This window comes from Ceratotherium simum, chromosome 15, assembly GCF_057802395.1.
Source record: "Ceratotherium simum simum isolate JZ-2026a chromosome 15, ASM5780239v1, whole genome shotgun sequence".
Classification (NCBI taxonomy): Eukaryota; Metazoa; Chordata; class Mammalia; order Perissodactyla; family Rhinocerotidae; genus Ceratotherium; species Ceratotherium simum.
The window spans coordinates 25,671,032-25,693,061 of record NC_141914.1 but is presented as its reverse complement, the minus strand read 5'-3'; the positions used below and the strand labels follow the sequence as shown (position 1 = coordinate 25,693,061).

Genomic DNA, 22,030 nt, shown 5'->3' with positions numbered 1-22,030 from the left:
AGCTCTGCTATCAACTCTCCCTGTGGCTTCAGGAAAGTCACCTTACTTTCCTATGCCCGAGAGTGCCCCTGGAAGAGAGGAAACTGGGCTAGTGCCGTGGTTCTCAACCCTGGCTGTACCTTGGATCCACTAAGGAGCAGTTAAAAAACACCGACTCTCAGGCCCCACCCTGGAGACTCTGATTCCAGTTGTTGTAGGTGGGGCCTGGGTGTTGCCACTTGGTAAAACTTCCAGGTGATTCTCTGAACCCTGGGCCAGTGGTTCTCCAAGTCGCCTCCTTGGTGCTAACATTCTGCGGTTCTGCCTCCATTTCTGGGGGTGATGGTCATGGCCTGAGCGCTCACATGGCACTCAGCACGCCATATAGCTACTTCCCTGCCTCTCACAGCCGCAGGAGCACTGCCTTGATGCTCTCTGCAAAGGTTAGGAGGAGCAGCTCCCTTCTAAGGATTGAAAAAGAAAAAGATTCTGACCTCCAGTGACACCACATGAGGCCACCCTGTCCTATTCCACAGCCCCCAGAGGAAGGTTTCATTCTCAATCCAGCTGTGGATAATTTATAAGGTGATACACCCACTGGAGACAAACCACTGCTGAGAGAAGAAAAGGCCAGGTGGCCAGTGGACAGCCAGTTGGAAGGGAGGAGGAACAGTTTATGGAGTTTCTGCTAAGAAGCCAACATTCCGGGCAGGCCCTGGAGACATGGAGCGGGTTTTCCAAGCTGGGGCATGTGTGTGAGTGCATATACTTCAGATGAGGCCTTGTTAGGGCCCTAAGGGATGCTCCATGGAGAATAGTGACTTAGGTCCTGACTGCTAGGAGTCGGGCACCAACATATGCTGAGACCACACAGGTGAGAGGGCAGTGAGAGCTAACTGGCCTATGCTTGGAGAGAGAGGAGCCAACCTGCAAACAAAGAGAGCCAAGGAAATGGGTGATAGCCCATGCTGGTTGGTGGAGTTAGCTGGAAAATTCTGTGACAGCCTCCTTCCCTGCTTTTTCTCTTGTCTCTGTTTTCCATCCCTTGTCCTCAGCTCCCCTTTTCAGTTAGTTCTCCACTAACCTCCCTCCTTCTAGAGTTCTTATCCTGAATGCCTTCACCTCCCATCTTGCCTCTGGATCACAGATCCACTCTGACAGCTCTCTGCTTCTCTGCCTTGGGTTTACTCCTGACAAGCTGTGCACATAGGGACCCCAGCTGGGCCGGGGGCAGGAAGGGGATGCACGTTTTACCCAGCCACAGGCTAGGGAGGCCGGGCCTAGTTCAAGAAGTCTCAGGTCTTCTCTTGAAGCTAAGTGCTTCCTGATGGAACGACCCACACTGGGACAGCTGTGACAAATTCACCTTTCCCAGCAAATGCATTGCTGTCCTTGGTTTTGTCTCTGGAGATGGGGTCTCTAGACTGGACTTGTGGGAGTTTGCAGTTATTTTGCTGAATAATCTACAACAAATCATATAATAACTATAACTTATCATGACAACCAAATATATTGAGTACAGGGTACTTGTTCTAGTTGTTTTGTCTCTACGATCTCATTTCACCCTCACAATTCTAACCTTTTGCGCCCCAGTTTCCCCCTTGGTTAGACAGCAAATAGAACCATATTCCTGAGTTTCCCTGAGTTTCTCTAGTGGCTGCTTCAAAGGACTGAGGAGCTGTACTGGCAATTGCAAATTCCACACAACTTTCTGACACAGTTCTTCCTTAGTCCTCAGAGAAAAAGAGGGAAAAGCAGGTGATGGCTAAGCTGGGGGAGGGGAGCACTGGCGTGTGTATGTGGAGGAGAATCAAGTTTTAGTTCATATTATTCTCTGGGTAGAAAAAACCCAGGGAGCCGATGGAATTGGGGAAGCACTAATAATGCAACCTGCTATCGCCACCTGGTGGACGAAAGGAGGAAGTCAGGCTTTGGAGACGGAGAAGATGGAATTCCAGAAACCGGAACATTTCAGACACGTAACTCATGGTATCTACTAGGAAGCCTGCAGCAGGCGTCTGTGGTGACTCTTGTCCCTCCCTCCCAACAGAACCAGGTCCCTTCCCTTTTCCCATCCCAAAAATACCTAGTATGGGTCTGCATAGCAGGTGACCTGATTCAGATGATCTGACCAGTTACAGAAAAAAGCTTAGAACCAAGTCACTCTCTGGGCCTCAGTTTCCTCAAAGTAAAACGAGTGACTTCAAGGCCCCTGCCAGCTTTGACTTTTGAAGTCACTGGTTGTCATACTTGAGTGTGCATCGGAGTCCCCTGGAGAGCTTGTTAAACCACAGACCGCTGGGCCCCACTCTGGCCATTTCTGATCCAGCAGGTCTGCGGTGGGGTTTGAGAATTTGCATTTCTAACAGGTTCCCAGGGGATGCTGATGCTGCCAATGCAGAGACCACCCCCCCCACCCTGGAGAATCACTGTTCTAAGTAGTTCAGTCTCCCTGGTATGAGAAAAGTGAATAAACAAGCAGAGAGCCTACATAAAACAAGCACAGAGCTTATATAAAACAGAAGCCTAGACTTGAATAACTTATCCACCAAAGGCACATGAATGAGTGTCTCAGACCCTGGCAGGGCTGAGGGGAGGGTCGAGCCCGACTGTCCCTAGGTTTGTTCGGTGGCCCTGTGTCAACATGAGCATGGCTGGGGGTTTGGGGTCAGGGAGCCCATGGTACCTGTGGAAGGCAGAGTGGGTCAGTGGAGAAAGGATGAGTCTAGGCTACGGCCATAGGTAGAAGAAGACTTTTCTGAACGAAGGGTGATACAACAGGAGAGCTGGAAGAGATCTTAGAGATCATCTAATTCAACCTTCATTTTTAAGGCGACACTGACTCAGAAAGGTTAAATGACTTTTCCAAAGTCACACAGCTATTTCTCTTCATGGTCCCAACCCACTTTCTTTGCAAGCAGATCCCAGAGAAATCCCACAAGGTCAAAATGGTTTCGCGAGACAGGTTAGTTCCACAATGGTCTTCAGTTCGAGTGGGCCAGCGTCCCCAGCGTCCCCAGCCGCCTGCTGGTGCACGTCCCCTCCCCCTCTGTCCTCCATACCTTTCACCAATGGGAAGAAGCAGTCCATCTCCACGCTGCTTCGGGAATGGGAGATGCACAGGGCACTGCTGGGGACCAGGCCCTCCTGCGGGGGGCTCCGCTCCGTGGTGCGCACCAGACACCAGCCCGGCCGCTCGCTCGGCCGCTCCAGCAGCTCCACCGTCTGTCCCACCTGGATGGTCAGCTCGCTGCTGTGGCCTGCATTGAAGTCCTGGAGGACCACGGTCAACTCACATCCACCAGAGAGCTTGGAGGTGATGGGGGTGCGGAGTAAAATGTGAGGGCGTGGAGGAAGGAGATGAGTGGGTGAGAGAGGAAGGGGACAAAGGATGCGTGAGAGCAGGGGAGGAGGAGGAAGAAAAAAGGGAAAAGATGGGATTCAGGGTGGAAAGAAGGCCGAAGATGGAAAAGAGAGTTGGGAACAGGAAAGAAAACAAGAAAAAAAAACATAATTAACAGTGCCGTCGAATCACCCAGCCGTTCCAGCTGCAGTGACCGTCTGGAGCCTGCCCAGGACCACGGCTTTGATTCTAACTCCTTCTTGTTCCGTTGGAGTTCTTCTCATTATTCCTTTGCCAAGCTTCCACCTAATTGTGCCTTTAAAACCCCTCCCCAGCATGTCCTGTTACTCCTTCCAAGGGCTCCACCCTGTGCCCCAGGACTGCCTGCACTACCACTCCTTAGACTCCTAGGGCATCATTTCTAACTCACTCACTCTCACTTGATTCTAGGTGATGTTTGGGAACAATGGAAGAGCTGACCTCCCTTCCTTCTAACCCCTGCAGTCTTCCCCATCCCCAGTCCTCACTGGAGCCGTTAGCTTAAAACAGAGGCTGCCAGCAACACAAAGAACAAGGCTTCAACTCAAAAGCAGAAGCAGAACCTTGTTTATCTGGCAGGGGAACAGAACTGTTTCCCCTTGGAGACCAGGGGAAAGAGTGGCAAGGGAAGAAAGGGGGGTCACATCTTACTTAGGGACCGTGCTTAGTGCTCCGTCCTGCCCTCCCTCCAGGCCTGGCCCTTCCCACTGCACCGATCCTGGGGCAGAAACAATAAAATTGGGTAGAGAGACCCGGAGATAGGACAACCTCTCCTAGCTGAACACAGAGACTTTCACTTTGCCTAGGAGAAACCTTTAGTTATTAATGTGTCTCCTAGAGGTAAGCACACAGCTTCCCTCTTGGAACAGCAACTGCACTCAGGGGCAGAGGGAGAGGGAGGGAAGCGCAGGAAGGGGAGGCCCAGAGGCCTGGCTCGGCAGCCTGTTCTCTGGGTTCAGCCCAAACAGCGGTTTGGGGGAAAGCCCCTCTACCACCTCTAGGCACTTGACTTCAGTCTGCACATGTCTGATTTAAGCCGTCAGGACCTGCACTGACTGCACCAGCAGCCATATGAACACATAGTCCCAATATGTTGTGCAGCTGTTTCACACACATCCTGGGAAGCTTGTGCTGAATGGCAAACACCCGAACACCACAGTAGGTCGGGAATCAACAGTCCCACCAGGACCAAGACCTCTGCATCCAGGACTATGAGAGTTCTCTACTAACAGAACTTGAATGTCACAGTGAGCTTAAAAAGGTTAACAGGATGTATCAGACTGACGGTTGCAACACGCCTCACCACCAACCACAGAGCAGAGAGTCTGCCTCTAACACACTCCCACAGATGGGCACCATACTGCTGACGGGATTAGATCTGACCTACCTAAATCTGTAGGTCAGAAGGCGGAAGATGGAAAGACACAGAAAAAAAAATGCTTATTGGCTCATTTTCTCCACTTAACTTGCCTGGTCCCATTAAACGCACAGACCCCACTCCCCACTCTCCTCGTGCTATCTTCTCTAAAGCCTCATTTAGAGGAGGATGCTGTGGGTGGTAATACCTCACGTCTGCAGAGTGCTTTTACAGTGTGCAAAGTACCTTCACATGAGTTCTCCACTTGATACTCACAATAACCTGGTGGTATGACCATCTCCATCTCATGCATCAAGAAACTGAAGCTCAGAAATGTCAAGGTCAGTGGTCAGAACACTGTGCATGAAGATCACCTAGGGAGCTGATCAAAAATGCAGATGCCCTTGCTGGTCCCTCCCTTGCTCCAGCCCCCAATCACAGATTATGATTCAGGGGGCCTGGGTTAGGGCCCAGGAATGCATATTTTTTAACAAGGACTCCAACTCATGATTCTGAAAAGGGGGTTCCTGGGATACTGTCTGAGAAACACTGGCTAGATGGTTTCCCAGTCACCCAGCTGGACTTGAACCCAGACCTCGACTACAAATCCTGCGCTCCTTAAACCACACACCAGGGCAAGTTATGGACATATTTTTAGGTATGTTTGTGGTTGGAGGGGGTGGGAGACAGGTGGAGAGAAGACACCAGTGGCCTGAGCTACTGGCCTCCCAGAGTTTGCTTGACCTACATCAGGTCTCTCAAACTTTTTGGATTGCAATCCTTTGTAAGAAATACATTTTATATCTTATATCAGCTTCACTCATATTCTATTTCGTTTTACTGTCTCAATTTCTGGTGGCGTCCCACTAAATTGATTCCACTTTCCACTAATGGACTATTTGTGGAATGCTGGCCTAGATGACCGCAAAAGTTACTTCTAACTCTGAGAATTCCTATCACTGAGCTTGTACACCTCAGTGGAGTTGTTCCTCTGTGCCAATGTCAAGTACTCAGGGTTCTTTCTCCGGGGTCAAGTGTGCACAGGGCCTGAGATGCAACTTGCAGCCCTTTTGCTGATTGTTGAGGCTGAGCAGAGGGGGCCTGAGGCTTTGGTTGTATCACCCAGATAGAAGGCACACTGCTCCCAGAGCAAGGTACAGTCAGACCCACTGGTGAGTGGGGGGGTAGCTGGGGGAGGGGTTAAGGGAGGATAAAGAGCTAGGCTGCGTGCTTCTACAACTCAAACATCCAGTTCCTGAAGAGAAGCCTGACGGTGGTGTTTGCCTCCTGTAGGCTGCCCTGTTCAGACAACAGAGGAGGAAGTAGAAGGAAGATGATCAACAGGCAACGTCTCTCGTGCTCAAGCTTTAGATCCAGCCAAAACCCAATATGGTGCAAAAACAAGATGAATGTCCTGGTTCACTTCACCTCAATGGCTTGGCCTGACTACACCAGGTCCCCACCCCAAGGCAATAAGGGAATTCCAAAGAGCGGCAGCTGAGGGGGTTAGGAGCAATGGATGGGTCAGTGGTCAGGCAGACTGCCCCTGAAATAATCCCTCCTCATCCTCTCCCCAGAGCAACAGGGAAGCCTCAGGGTGTCCAGGGACCTTGGGGCTCACACTTGAGAAACACAGCTTCAGAGTACCCACAAGTGGAATCACTGGAAAGTTCCAAGAGCTCCTGCCAGTAGGGGAGGGGCCAAAAGAACTTGGGGACTCTTGGAACACTTAAAAGGCTTTTACTTGCAATCCTTAAATATAATTCATTCATGCTTCGTGCTTTACGCCTTCTCCTGGACCGTGATGAGTCACACCACCTACTGAACTTTAATTACAGAGAGTGCGCCTCTCATTAACCAATAAAAACCAAATTCCCTCATAAATACTAAATGATCAGTTTCTTAGAAATGTATGTGTGCGTTTTTTCTTCCTGACCAGTCCTGGTGTGTGTCAGCAGGTCTCCTGTCTCACAGAGCCCTAGCACCATTATTTTCTCTTCTTCCTCTTTTCATTCTGAGAGGACCAGTGAACACTTCCCCACTCTCGCTGTTTCTTCCCCTTTTCGGAGCTCCAGTCCTGCCCAGTGGCACATGCAGGAAGTTCTCACTTCTCTCCCTCAGCTCAATCTCTGGTCCCAGGAATTTAACAGGGTTATGCAACAGGCTGTTGTAGAAAATGCTGCAGACAGCATCTCTGTTTTCACCTAATTCTTTTCTTCTCCACAGACTTTCAAGAGCTATTTTAATGTCCTCCTTTGCAAATCTTTAGATTTTTATTTTCAATTTCTTGGCATATATGTTTTCTAATTTTCCCTTTTAGGCCTGCAGATTATTCTTCATGTTTGGCCTCTTTTTTTTTTTTTTTTTTTTTTTTGGTGAGGAGGATTAGCCCTGAGCTAACTATCCATGGCCAATCCTCCTCTTTTTGCTGAGGAAGATTGGCCCTGAGCTAACATCTGTGCTCATCTTCCTCTGCTTTATACGTGGGATGCCTGCCACAGCATGGCTTGATAAGCGGTGCCTCAGTCTGTGCCCGGGATCTGAACCTGTGAACCCTGGGCTGCCAGAAGCAGAGCAAGCAAACTTAACCACTATGCCACCAGGCTGGCCCCATGTTTGGCCTCATTTTTAACCCCCCTTGTCAGAGATGACTCCTTTATGTTTTCTAATTTTTCTTCTCCTGGCAGAGCCTTCCTCCCCAAAAGTCTCTGTGAGTGGGCTAATGCAAGACACAACTTGTCTCTCAGCTGTTTCTCTGTTTGACTTATTAAACACTGAGACATGGACGTGGAGCTGGAAAACCACTGCCTATTAGTCCTCCTTGCCTCCCTGTTGGGCTTGTCATTTGGCCACTTGATCCCTCCCTGGGTACAGCCATTCACAGCCGAGGCAGCAAAGAGGATGCTCTGTCCTAACTCTCTCTCGATGTCTATATCTCCCACATACTGACTTATTTTACAGATGACTTTATTTTAAATTGTCACTTCCTTGAACATTTGCTTCCTCCTGAGTATGCCAAGCCCTCCCCCTAACCAGTCCCCACTCTTTTTTTTTTTTTTTGTGAGGAAGATTGGCCCTGAGCTAACATCTGCCAATCCTCCTCCTTTTGCTGAGGAAGACTGGCCCTGGGCCAACATTCATGCCCATCTTCCTCCACTTTACATGGGACGCCTGCCACAGCATGGCCCGACAAGTGGTGCGTCGGTGCGCGCCCGGGATCTGAACCGGCAAACCCCGGGCTGCCACAGCGGAGTGCGCGCATCCAACAGCTTGCGCCCCCGGGCTGGCCCCCAAGTCCCCACTCTTACTCCCCTGTCGCATCTCTCCGTCCCTCCCCCTGCCCCGTTCTCCCATTTCAGGGCTCTAAACTTGGATTACTTGCATAATTTCCTCCGTGCCCCTAGCCCCCTTTGCAGGCTTTAACCACCTGCTCTTCCTCCCGCTGCCGGTGGTCTGGCCATAAATACTGTATTATCGCAGCCTCCTCTCGTCTACCTGCAGATTTCACTTTTAAGTCACCCCAGGGAGATCTGACACATAGGCAGCCGGCTTAAGTTCCAGGCACTTTAAATGTCCTACTCTCCACTGAGCTGACTCATGCTGGTCCTCAAAACAGACGAAACAGTCTTCTATTCCTTTAAATATTTCTCAAGAGAAAAGCAGGTCCTGTTGAATGGATCCTTTCTAGCGACCTAAAAGTGAAAACTCTACTTTCTCTCCTGTAGCAGGGTCCCTGATTTCTCTAAAATGACCCCCCGTCCAGTAGCATTTTTTTTTTTGTCTTTTCATGATGTACGTTTGGATCTCTTTCTATCAGGTCGGCTATTCTCTCAACAAACAATATTCCCATTTGACGGGCGTCCTCAGCCCCATCCCTCACCACCACAGAGGTCAGAGGTGATTCAACAGTACCAGGAAGGACTCTCAAGCCCTGTTCAAAACTCTGAGCCCCATCGTATTTTTACTGTATATATTTTTTAACTATCTGCTATGGATGCCTAACTTCCCAAGTATCAACTGGGTCCTACTCCAGATTCTACAACCAAACTTATCCCTACTAGAGAAATGTTGGGAGCCCCGAGCTGGTAGCACAGACTCTCACCATGAAGTCAGGTGTGTCTGGGTCTCCTCTGACCTTGTCCTGCAGTTTCTGTAATCTCTCACCTTACTCCCTTCACTGTATCTCCCACCCCAGCAGCGAGTCCCTGTCTGGCTTTTCCTGCTGAGTCTCTGACTGGGCCCTGTCCTGGGAGCTTCTCATCTTCTTGGCCTAGCTCCCTAGGACTCTGCCCAGGATCTGCTAAACATTTTGTTTGTTGTTGTTGAGGAAGACTGGCCCTGAGCTAACATCTCTTGCCAATCCTCCTATTTTTTTGTTTGAGGAAGATTAGCCTTGAGCTAACATCTGTGCCAATCTTCCTCTATTTTATATGTGGGTCGCCACCACAGCACGGCTGACGAGTGGTGTAGGTTTGTTCCTGGGATCTGAACTGGAGAACCCTGGGCTGCCCAAGTGGAGCGCACCGAACTCAACCACTAGGCCACAGGGCTGCCCCCACCCCTACTTTTTCTTTAAATTAATATATTTTTTTTGTGTGTGTGTGAGGACAATCAGCCCTGAGCTAACATCCAATGCCGATCCTCCTCTTTTTTGCTGAGGAAGACTGGCCCTGAGCTAACATCTGTGCCCATCTTCCTCTACTTTATATGGGATGCCGCCACAGCATGGCGTGACAAGCAGTGCATTGGTGTGCACCCGGGATCTGAACCCACGAATCCCGGGCCGCTGAAGCGGAGCGCATGCACTTAACCACTTGTGCCACCGGGCCGGCCCCTAAATTAATATATTTTTTAATTATTATTTTATTGAGGTCGTATTGGCTTATCTGCTAAACCTTTCTGATGCTAACTGCTGCCTGGATTTCCTCCCATTGCCTGCTGCTGACTCATCATCTGGTTCTTTTCCTCACTTTCCCAGTCTCTCTCCTTTCTGGGTCCTGGCCTTTCTGCACGGACCCTGTCCCCCTGCTGCCCAATCCTTAGGTGGACTTTGTCCTCCACTCTCCTGATGCTTCCCGGGGGCAGATGGAGCTCCTCAGGTCCTCATTTACCTCCTGCTCCTCAGAGATAGCTGTGTTGCCTTCTTTCCAGCATATAATGCTACATGCACAGAGGAGACTTCATAACCACCCTCGGTTCTTACTCATATTCACCAGAAACTATTGCTTTCCTTTAGGTCCATTTTTGCTTGGCTACTATTTGGAGATTACCTGAACCTCCCGTATAAACAGTGTGAGCTGGATTACCCCTATGAGCTTCCCCATGTTATTGAAAAAGAACACAATCATTCCCTGAGGGTTTTTCAGTGACATTCAGAGAGGTGGGACAGTACACCACCCAGCATTCTACTGTTGGCACTTCTGGGCCTCAGCTTCTGCATGCCTCTGTGTCTCCACCCAATACGCCCAAAGCAGTATAGCCCAGTGGTTAAGGGCATGGACTCTGCAGCCTCCTCAGCTGTGTGACCCAGGGCAAGTTACTTAAACTCTTGGTCTCAGTTTCCTCATCAGAATGGGGATAATAACAATATCTGTTTCATAGGGTGCTATGAAAATTCAATGAGATAATACTTTTAAAGTACTTAGGACAGTGCCTTGAGCAGAGTTAGCTTTCTAAATGTCTGTTTAAAAGTAAATTCTAGAGATATTAATCATTATTATTTAAATTTGAGGAGAAAGGAGTAGAGAAGAAATGGAAAAAAAGAAATAAATTTTGATGGCACATTATCTGGGACTGTCTTGTACCAGATATATATAGGCATGTAACTATTATGTAAACGAATCAAATTTTTTTCTTTTTTATAATCTTGACAGCGTCTTGTCCTAACCCAGGCCAACTAGCAGAAGTGGCTTGAAGGCTGTCTAGGGAAGGTGATTCGGACACTTTTAAGGATCCCCCAAGTCAGTATATGCTTTTCTTGTTAAAAAGAAGAGGGTGGTGGGATCCTGGATCCCTTTATGGAAAAGGAGATTCACTCCTGCCTTTTCTTTCTGCATTGCTTTCCATGCACCATCCATCTGAAGGAGCCCCCCTTTCCCACGAGTCTGGTAACTGCCCACAATACCTGCCACCTGAGCCTGCTGACAACTGTGGACACCATTTTCCAGCACTGCTTTGCCCATCAGATAAGTCAGACCTCCTCTTCCTCTCCTGGCTGCCTGCCTCTAACTCCCTCCACCTAATTCCTCCATAGTGCTCAGCCAGTGCGAGGCACAGAGTTCTCTGAGTTAATGTCTGAATTAATGCCTGAATCAATCTGTGAATGAACAGCAACATGGGAGGCCTTAGAAAAATGTGAAGTTGGAGGGTGTCTATTTGGCATGGTTTAAAGGACACTGAGAAGGCCTGCCAACTTTTGTTCAAAACTGTCCTTCTCTCCCCAATACCCCCTGTACCCGCTGCCAATGACTAGAATCCCACTATCAGAGATTAATTTCATTTCATTAGGTAACGTTCCTCACCATGAAACGTCTCAAAACAGAGTACGCACATGATTCCCTTCCAATTGCAAAAAGATGAGAAGTGGGATGCGAGTGACATGCACGTGACACGCAGGTGACATGCAGCTGTCCTTGTATGGCTTTAAGCCTGCAGGTGTTCATAACAGTATTTTTTTTAACGAGAAAAACTTAACAGCCATAACATAAAAAAACCCCTAAAACTAAAATATAAAAGTCTAATAGAAAGGGAATGGTTAAGTATTTATTGTACTTCTACTAAGTGAACGTTTAATCATGCAGCCAGTAGATATTTATAAAGCTTTATAATAGCTTACAAATTGCTTATCTCATATAAAGTAAAAAAGAAAAGGGCAGGATGTAAAGTTGCATATATAACTATGTGAAGAACGTTATCAACAACTTAACAACCCTATTCATAGGAAACTAACAGGAAGGAAATTCATCAAAATGTTAAGACTGGCTTTGCTGAGTGGGAGCTCTGGGTAATTCCCTCCTTCTTTCTAATTTCCAGTATTGCCCAATATTTCTCACCTAAGAGTTATTTTATAATGAAAGTAACAATAACATCAACAATAACAACCTGTAAGACAAGTCAACAATGTAATGGGGGAAAAAATGCCAATATTCCAAGGAGGCATAATACTTTGAGGAAAAAACGGGGGCAGTGGATGGACGGATAGTTCCCAGTTCTGCTCCAGGACCACTACGTGAGCTTCAGGAAAGCTCCAAGTTGCTGCTGATGCCTCAGTGTAGTGGCTTCAAGTTCTATCCCTATAAAATTCTGTCCCCTGCACTCTTGCGAAATTCAGATGATCTGTCCAGAAACCAGGTCCCTTTACATGAATTTAGTGCTCTGTTTTTATCTTGAATTTTGAAACAGGGGTATAAAAGCAATGACCGGGCATTGGGCCCGGGGAATACTGTTGCGGAGCTCTGGGACGTCTTTAATTTGCATATTGGTAACCCATGGAGCTGCTGGGTCCAATTAAGAGTCTAAGGCTCTAAGATTTGCTTTATCTTTGTTTGCTGGAGCTGGGGCTGCTGCTGACCACAGCTGAAGGAGCTATTCAGTTTAGCGTTTCCCATGGTGCTGAAACGGAGGCCAGAACCCCACAGAGGCAGAGTACGGTCTGCAGTCAGTGTGGGTTTCATGAATTGCATAGTAATTAATAGTGGGAAGAACACAGGAGTGGGAATCAGGAGGCCTTGGTGCTGGTGCAGTTTTTACCTGTGTGTGACACTGGGAGAATCCCTTCCCCTCTCCGTACCTGAATTTCCTCATTCTTTTTTTTTGGGGGGGGGAGGGGTGAGGAAGATTGGCCCTGAGCCAACATCTGCCAATCCTCCTCTTTTTGCTGAGGAAGACTGGCCCCGGGCCAACATCCATGCCCATTCTCCTCCACTCTATATGGGACGCCACCACAGCACGGCCCGACAAGCGGTGCGTCGGTGTGCGCCCAGGATCCGAACCGGCGAACCCCAGGCCGCCGCAGCGGAGCGCGCGTGCACCCAACCGCTTGCGCCACCGGGCCGGCCCCTGAATTTCCTCATTCTTAAGATGAGAAAATTGGTCTTCAGGGCCCCTTCCAGTTTTAATATTCTATGAGCAGAGCAGTTTCTATATTTACTGTCCAACATACAGCCGTATTTAATTTTCTTGTGCACTTATCATCAACGTGCTGTCTTGTTTATTTGTTAACTTATTGGTTGTCATATTGCATATCAGAATGTAAGATCCAGAAGCATTCTCTGTCCTGCTCATGGCCACAGTTCTGGAGTCTAGAGTGATGTCTGGCACACAGCAGGTGATCAATAAATGTCTGAATGCATGAGTGAATAAATTCCATGAATTATTGCCTGATATGTAACTGAGATGTCTAGCTATGGTGGCTGAGAGGCCTCTCCCTCGTTGGCTGCCCACGTATTCCTGGCAGTGTCTTCCGGATCCCACAGTTTAGGTTCTGAGCCCCTTTTCAAAGACATTATGTTGCCCTTTAATCATTTGGCTATATCTCTACTAATTCCTAAACCTGACAAAAATGACAAAAGGGGGAGAAGTTATAAACCCACCAAAACAAAGGGAAAGGGAGGTAATAGTAGATAAGAGAAGCCAACATTTTTTTGAATAACAGAAAGTAGCTGCAGCAGTATATCTGACTCAGTACAATGGAGAAGATAAGATGTGAGTTTCTGCCAATCAGCTCTCCACAGCCCTCAGGAGGGCTTGGGAGGTGGAAGTGCCAGGCAGCACTGAGGGAAGGAGTATGGGGGGTGCTAAAGAGGGAAGATGGGCTGGAAGTCTGTAAAGGGAGCAGATCCCTTGATGCCCCTCTATCCAATGCACACTTTCCTGAAAAATTGAATTCACTGAAGGTCTACACACAGACTAGGGAGATGGCCACAATCCTTGTTCCTCATGGCTCCCAGGATACTGGCAGTCAAATATAAACATTTTAGGCAGATTTGAGGATCTTTCATTGGAGAAACAAAAAAGATGTACAGATACTCAAATACTGACTTTTAGAGATCCCTCCCCAAAAGCAGATACAGTGCCCTGCCAGATCACCACCCAGTGAAACCTTCCAGTCAATAAGCTCCTTGCATTACACAGAATATCCAGTCTGCTTTTTTGGTGCCCCATTCATAAATATAAATATGATTCAGCTAAGACTCACCAGACTTTCCAGAAAAGCCTCTCTGACAGAGACCAAACTAAGCAAAGAGAAGCAGGAACTCAAAAGAAACAAAAGGCAGGCAGGACAAGAAAACTTCAGCAACACTATACGATAAGAGAGGATATTGTATCCATGAAAAAAGAACAGGCTGCCACAGAAAGGGGAAAAATTACAGAATGAGAAAGAGCTCTTAGAAATTAAAAATATGCTTGAAATGAAACATTTCATACATGAGTTGCAAGATAAATTCAAAGAAATTTTCCAGAGAGTTGAACAAGAACACCAAGAGAGGAAAATAAGAGAGAAAAATATAAGAAAATTAGGGAATGAATCTAACAAGTTTTAGATAGAATGGAAAGGAATAAATTGTAAAGAAAAACATCTCAAGACTGAAAGGCATGAATTGCCAAATAGATACAATGTTCCAAGTGCCTGCTGTAATTAATTTTAAAAAGACCCACTCTAAAGCATAGCATCAGGACATACTGGCAGTAAAGAAGGCATTCTAAAGCTTTCAGAGAAAGGAGAGGGAAAAAAGTCAGGTAAAATCCAACAAATCAAGAATTGTAATGACAGCAGATTTCAACAACATTAGAACATAAAAGAAAATGGAGCCATTCCTTCAAAATTCTGAGTGAGAGTTATTTCCAACCTAGAATTCTACGTCCAGACAAACCACCAGTCAAGATGAGGCTACACTAAAGGCATTTCAGACTTTCAAAGACTCAAAACTTTGCCTCAATAAACAATCAGTAAGTATTTATTTATTTATTTTTTTTGTGAGGAAGATCAGCCCTGAGCTAACATCCATGCTAATCCTCCTCTTTTTGCTGAGGAAGACTGGCTCTGAGCTAACATCTATTGCCAATCCTCCTCCTTTTTTTCCCCAAAGCCCCGGTAGATAGTTGTATGTCATAGTTGCACATCCTTCTAGTTGCCGTATGTGGGACGCGGCCTCAGCATGGCCGGAGAAGCGGTGCGTCGATGTGCGCCCAGGATCCGAACCCCGGGCCGCCAGTAGTGGAGGGCGCACTTAACCGCTAAGCCACGGGGCCGGCCCTCAGTAAGTATTAACTACTATGTTAGCATCTGTTGTCTTCTCAATTTTCCTCTTTTACTCTCTTTATTTTTTTTTTGTTTATCTTAATGTGATATGCCTTTGACATACACAAATTAAAATTAATCCTTTTATTCCTGTTTTTAAAAAACGCGTTAATAAGTAGACAGGTTTGAGAAATGCCTGATCCACAAAATGGTTTTTGATTTTAGCAAAACATTCATCCAAGAATTATGTGATAACCTTTTAGCCCAAATAATGAAATGTGGGTTGAGATGATAGTACTGTTAGGTGGGTTCATGGCCTATTAGAGGTGATGAACTTTGGGGTTCATCTAATCCAATCCCTTTATTTTACAGATGAGGAAAATGAATCCCCCAAAGAGGAAGGGACTTACCCAAGGAACATAGTATTTGGAAGATGGTAGATACTCAATAAACATTTGTTGAATGAATGAGTGTGCTAGTGAGCAAGGAAATGAGTTAAGTCAGAGACTATCCAACCCTCTTAACTCGTAAGTGGAAAAGCTGAGGACCCCAAAATAGTTGGTAGCAGAGCTATGACCAGACTCAGGTTTTCAAATTCTAGGCTCAGAACACATTTTACTCAACTTTAATTAATGATGTATCACTCTAAGAGAATGTCACAAGGCTCTAGGTCCACGCTTACACCTAGTGTAGTGATATATGGATTGATGTCAGTGTGGGAGGAGGATTTTCAAATCCATGCTTGACAAAGCCCCAGAGGACAAGAAGCTGGGAGAGGCAGCTAGGATTACAGATCATAGAAACCGAGGACATTAGTGAGCATCTACTCTGACCTCCTACTCAAGGCAGGGTCCTTTAGCAACATCTAGCTCTCTGCTTTATGACGCTGTTCCCTCCTGGTGGAGAGCTGTGGTTTTAAAAACACTTTGTTTTTGTAGTTTCTATCCATAGTTCTTAGTTGCCCTTTAGGGTAATACAAAAGAAATCTTTCTTTCTTAGAGCTTCATATATGTGAAGACTAGATTAATAAATCTTTAAGTTTTCTCTTTTCCAAATGTTCCTTCAAATGGTTCTCCAAGGTGTAGTTTCCACTATTTTCATCATGTTCTTTTAGATGAAATTCAGTATGTCACTGTCCCTCCTAATAGGGGGCACCTAGAATTGAACCCAATCCTTTAGATGTAGTCTGCCCAGCACAAACTAACCCGAGTACTCACTTCCCACGTGTAGACACTATACCTCTATCAATGTGGTCTGAGAGTCTTTTAGTTAAATCATGCTGTTGGCATCTATCGAGCATCGCCTACTAAAAACCCCTTTCTGATTCACAGGGGCTTCTCAAGCCGGCTCCTCCTCTTTCTCTACTTGGGGTTCTGAGGCTTTTAACTCAGAGAATTTTCTACTTATCTTTGTTAAATTTAATTTTCTAGCTAAGGAATAGTGTTTTTGACTCTCTCATCTGTCAGAGTAGTGATTCCTTCCAGCTTTGTGTCATCTGCAAACCTGAAATTTATGTTTCAATGTATTCAACCAAGCGCAAGATAAAGATGGAGAACAAGGTAGCAACAAGGACAGAGCTCAGAGATATTACACTGCAGGCTCCTAAGAGAGGACACGATCTGCTGGGAGGTAGAACTAGACTTGCTCTTGGGCATAATTAATACCAGGGGTGGAAAGTACAGAATTTTAGATTTGGCTTAACTTCATGTTCATTTAACAAGAATTTATCAAATGCCAGTTAGAGCTCTTCAGCAAGGAAGGACGGAAATGCAAACTGATTCAGAATTCTGTCTGCTGTTTATCTCTGTACTCCCTACTTAGGCTTCAGAGACCATCTAGACTTGGCACAAGGTATCAATAGAGATGGGGCTGGGAGGATTAACAGCCTGGCAATGAACTTGGGCCTCTGTAACAATGACCCTTAGTTTGGAGATAGCTATCCTGCCAAGGGCAAGGCATCTCCGCTCCTTTGTGCTTGCCCGAGGCCGTCTTTACAGCTGTTCTGACTGCACTTGCGCAGGAAGGCACTTTCCTACAACACACACCGTAGCTTGGGAAAGCCCATGGGAATGGCTCTGAAAACCTGGAGGTTTCCTGCAGCAAAGGGAGGAGAGGTGGCTGGGAGAAACCAGAGATCACAAAGAGCAACTTGTGGGCTGCCCCCAGGCATTCTGCAAATTGTCCACCGTGGGGGTTGTGCAATGCTGGAAAGTTGAGCTTCAGGAGAAATCTGGCCAAAGACCAGAGAGGATTTCATAAAAGTGCAAAATGTTTTCAAAACTCAGTTATTCAGATGTGGGTCACCATTTCCCATTTTGTGGGTTATTGGGCCTGGAGTCAGACTGCTAGGTTTGAATCTGTCTCCACCGTTACTATCTGTATAACCTTGAGCAAGTTAATTAGCTTCCCTTTGGCTCATTTTCCTTACCCGTAAAATAGGATAATATTAATTCCTACCGTATAAAGTTATTGCAAGGACTATGTGAGTGAACACAGGTAAACCCTGACATGCATTATGTGCTCAGTGAATGTTACCTATTGTTTATCTAGTCATCTTAACTGGGCACACACCCGGGACATGTTTTCTGCACTGAGACTATGTGTCCAGGGAATAGAAACCCATTTCTAAAGCATCCTTAATGACACACATTGAGGGAAACTGGCAGCCTAGGAAAAAAAATTAAAAGCAGCCATATATTCCCAAGCCCAGATTAAAAGGTTTAGGGTATGATTCAGGCTACAATTTCCCTTTGTAGGGCCATGGGTGTGAATTTCTCTCCTCTTCCTACACCAGGCCTCCTAGAGAAGCAACAGACTGGCATCAGGCTGGAAGGGGATTTCTTGGAACTATTTGCCAAATCTGGGTGGATAACGTGTCTACACTGCGGTGATAGGGTGGAGGTACCCACTCACACATAGAAACTTGGCGAGATAATCCCTGGAAAGAGGTCACGCTTCCTTGTGGTTGACCAGGGAACACCAGTCAGCCTGATTACTGTTGGGTAATCTGAGTGCAGCAGCAAGTCTGCCAGGACCGGAATTGGGAAGAGGGCATAGGTGGAGTTCAGGGGTGTGCTGCTGAACACCTTGGAAGGGATCTGTCTCAGCAAGGGCACCAGACAGCCACTAGCAGGCTGGGGGTGAATTACAAATGCACGTTCAGAAAAAGCACATTCTAAACGCTTTGACTCAGAAAGCAAACACCCATAGTTACCGTCTCCCAGGCCAAAAGAGATGCCGGTGGATATCTTGTTAATTTCTCATTTTCAAGCAGACTAAGATAATAATTCACATTTGCATGGCCCTTTGTAGTGTTCAAAACTCTTTCACAGACATTATCTGGTCCTCATGGATCCTGTGAGGTTGGCATCATCATCTGCTTTTATAGATGAGAAAATTGAGGCACAGAGAGGTACAATGACTTGTTCAGGATCAAACAATAGCAAATCGCAAAGGCAAGACTCCAAGTCTTACGAATCCATTATCTTGTCTATACACTTATTCTCTTATTCACCAGCCAGTCACTGCACTGGGCACGGGGCATAGAGCAGTGAGGCAGATGGTCGTGATGACCCCGCCCTTATCACCAAGCTTACTGTTGGGGAACATAAATCATCTGAGCATCCCGAGTGTGACAACAGGAGAAATGCCGGGTGCTGGCCAGGGATGAGGAATGGGATCCCCCAGAAAGTGATTTGCTCTTCCCATTACCGCCTCACCCGACTGCTCCACTGGATACTGCCATGGTTGTGTCTCCTCGGAGCTGTTCATATTATTAGCCTCGGCATCCTCCCTTGGCCATGACAGTGGATAACAACTTTGCTCCTGCCTACCCATCAGCCAGTGGGATCCCGGAGCATCTGCTTCTTTCCTATGCCAGCCTGCTCAGTGCCATCACCATGAGGTCGTCTCCAACTGTGCTGGCACCATCCTGGTGGTGGGAGCTGGAGGAATGCCAGCTCTTCAGCTGAATGATCCAGCACATGTGCCCAGCAAGGAGGGGAAGAGAAGCGGCAATTGACAGGGTTCCCAGAGTCTTATGGTGTCTTCCCTAAAAGTTGGCAAGTTTTTGCCATCAGTGAATCAACTTTAGGATGTCCCTATCCCTGATCCTGTTCTCTCCCCTTCAGTGTGAAGATGGACCTTTATCTGTGACCCCACACGCCTTACTTGTCCAGGTTCACCCACTTATTGGGTGAGTCCTCATGGGATTTTCTGCTTCTATCTGCTGCCCCGTTGGCTGGTTTTGCTCTGGGACTGACTGCCACCTCATGTCTCATGTCTGGTTCATGACACTGTGTCTTCCTTACCACTGCCTCTCTGCCTGGTGCCCAACTATCAGGACATGCCCTCTGGACGCTGCTTACGGCCTGTTCCCTTGACCGTGTGCATGGTCTACGATCCAGCTCTGTCTTACCTTCTTAACTTTCAATTCAGATCAGCTCTCCAGGAACAAAAGGGCAAAAGCACAGTTCTAGTGGCACTAAGTGGCCACTAGAGGGAAGCAAAAGCTAGGATTTACGAAAGGAAACAGACGCACTTGGGTAGCTTGAGCAGAAGGCTGGACGCTACCCTGGCTGGGGCACACCACCAGCTCACGTGGGAAACACCAGACGGACAACTGCATAGTGCCTGGCACACAGTAGGTGCTCAATAAATGTTTCCTGGATGAAATTCCTAATTTTAGGTATAAGAAAGCAGAGATCAGGACAAGTTAGTGATGTGATCACAAAATTCGTGTCAAGGCCCAGTCTTACTGGTGCTCAGGCCAGTGTGCCTTTCCATCACGCAGTACACAGGTCCTCTTCCTTCTCCTCCTCCTTCTCTGCTCCCTCCTCCAGTTCAACCCAGATAAACTCCCCGCCCATTCAAATTCCAAAACATTTTTGGACAAACTGTAGTCATTTGTGACTCTTTTCTTCATCCCTTATATCTAATTTGTCACATGGCCCTGCTAGGTTATTAAAAATCTTTCTCTTGTCTTTTGGACAGCTTTGCTAATCCAGACCCTCATCACCCACCTCTGCATTTCTGCAGGTGTGTCCTCATTGTCTACTCTCCTCCATGCTCCACCCTCATAACACTCTATTATTTCAGAATTCACCTTGACTCTGCCATGTCTGCCCCTTCAAATTCTACCAGCCTTATCCTGGCATTCACAGCCCTTCATAATCCTCCCCCATTCACTGTTCAACCTCAACTTCCAATACAGTAGTCTCCCCCTTATCCACGGGGGATACGTTCCAAGTCCCCCTTTGGATGCCTGAAACCATGGATAGTACTGAGTCCTATATATACTATGTTTTTTCCTATACATACACACCCATGATAAAGTTTAATTTATAAATTAGACACAGTAGGAGATTAACAACAATAACCAATAATAAAATAGAACAATTATAACAATATACTGTAATAAAAGTTACCATAGATCTTAGCAACCTCAGCATATTACTTTTTTTCTTTCTTTATTAAGTCGAGAACTTTCACCTTTTTGCTTAAAGGAAGCACTTTACAGCTTCTCTTTGGCATATTGGAATTGCCAGCATCACTACTCCTATGCTTTGGGGCTGTTACTAAGTAAAATAAGGGTTACTTGAACACAAGCACTGCAATAGCGTGACAGTGATCTGATAATGGAGAGGCTACTAAGTGGCTAACAGGCAGGTAGGGTATACAGTGTGGATATGCTGGACAAAGGGATGATTCACGTCCCGGGTGGGATGGAGGGGGAGGGCACGAAATTTTCATTGCGTGCTACTAATTACGGAGTGTAATTTAAAACTTATAAATTGTTTATTTCTGGAATTTTCCATTTAATATTTTCAGACTGAAGTTGACTGTGGGTAACTGAAACTACGGAGAGCGAAACCATGGATAAATGGGGACTACTGTACTTGTCCATAGATTTTGTCTGTTTGGGCTCTTGATGGTGCCTTGAATATGTCCCGGTCATTTCTGCCTTTGGATTACAGTTGAGGGGCGACAATCCTACTGAAATAGTTTCCCTTTTCCTCTCCAGACCCGTCTTCACCATCATTGAGGGTCAAACACAGTTCTCAATCTCCACATCTCACACTGCTCACATTCTTTGACAATGGACTGTGCAATGGGCTTTCTCCTTCCTGGGACTAATTTTGTTTGTCCAATGTGTTTTGATATTCAAGCAGTCAGAAGGACACATCCCTCACTTTAGATGGCACGTGTATATGTGTATATTATCAAACTTACTATATTTCTTGGGTATTTGGCTTAGTTACTGAATAGTCATTTTTAGAGTCCCTTCTTAGTTTTATCAGTTTTCTCCTATTCTCCAGTACTGTTTCAACAATGGGGCATTCCAGAGCTCTGTGTTGGCTAAAATGACTGTGAGTGTGTGCCACATCATAGTATTCTTCTTCATAATTTTTAGTTTCTTGTTTTTTTCCTCCAAACACATGTCACTATTTCTAACCCAGAACTTGTGTTTCAGGTGGTAGTGGTGGCGATGGGGTAGGGTGCTTGAGGGAATTGGTAAGGCTAGGAGTTCACAGGAGGACAGCACGGTGGTTTTTAGTCTGGATTGTGAACTCAGCAGCCCTGAGTCTGAATCCAGGTCCTACCACTGACTAGTATGTTACCTTGGAAATGTTAAAGATCCAAGGTCTGTCTAAGTTTCAGTTCCTCACCAAAAATGGTGAGGTACTAATATTAGCTTAACAGAGTTGTTATTTTGATTAAAGATTATAATGCATGTGGAGCATGTGATATCCAGTTAATGGCTATTGTTGTTGTTATTACTGTCATCATTATTATTTGGTGTGATTGGTTAGAGTCACTGAGCACACATGGAATAGTCCCTTTTCTTTAGAGAGAGAAATTATTCATTTCGTTTTTAAAATTTTTATGATATATATACAGAGAAGTGCATCTAGCAGCTCAACGAACTTTCTCAAACTGAACACATCTGTGTCAGTAGCACCCAGATGATAGAAAAGAATGTGTGCAGTGCTCGGAAGCCTCACTCACACTCACTTCCAGGCACCACCCCTGACAACCCATTATTCATTATATTTTCTTTTATTGTGGTGAA

The 22,030-nt window shown here is 46.3% G+C and overlaps 1 protein-coding gene across 4 annotated transcripts in view; it reads right to left on the bottom strand.

Moving 5' to 3' along the window:
- Nucleotides 1-22,030, bottom strand: part of KALRN (kalirin RhoGEF kinase) — a 633,526-nt gene that overhangs the window by 129,691 nt on the left and 481,805 nt on the right. For all 4 annotated transcript variants that reach the window (XM_014783031.2, XM_087439715.1, XM_087439716.1 and 1 more), the window contains exon 34: nt 3,042-3,288. In XM_014783031.2, coding sequence (XP_014638517.1) covers nt 3,042-3,288 — 247 coding nt within the window. The remainder of the gene's footprint in view (nt 1-3,041; nt 3,289-22,030) is intronic.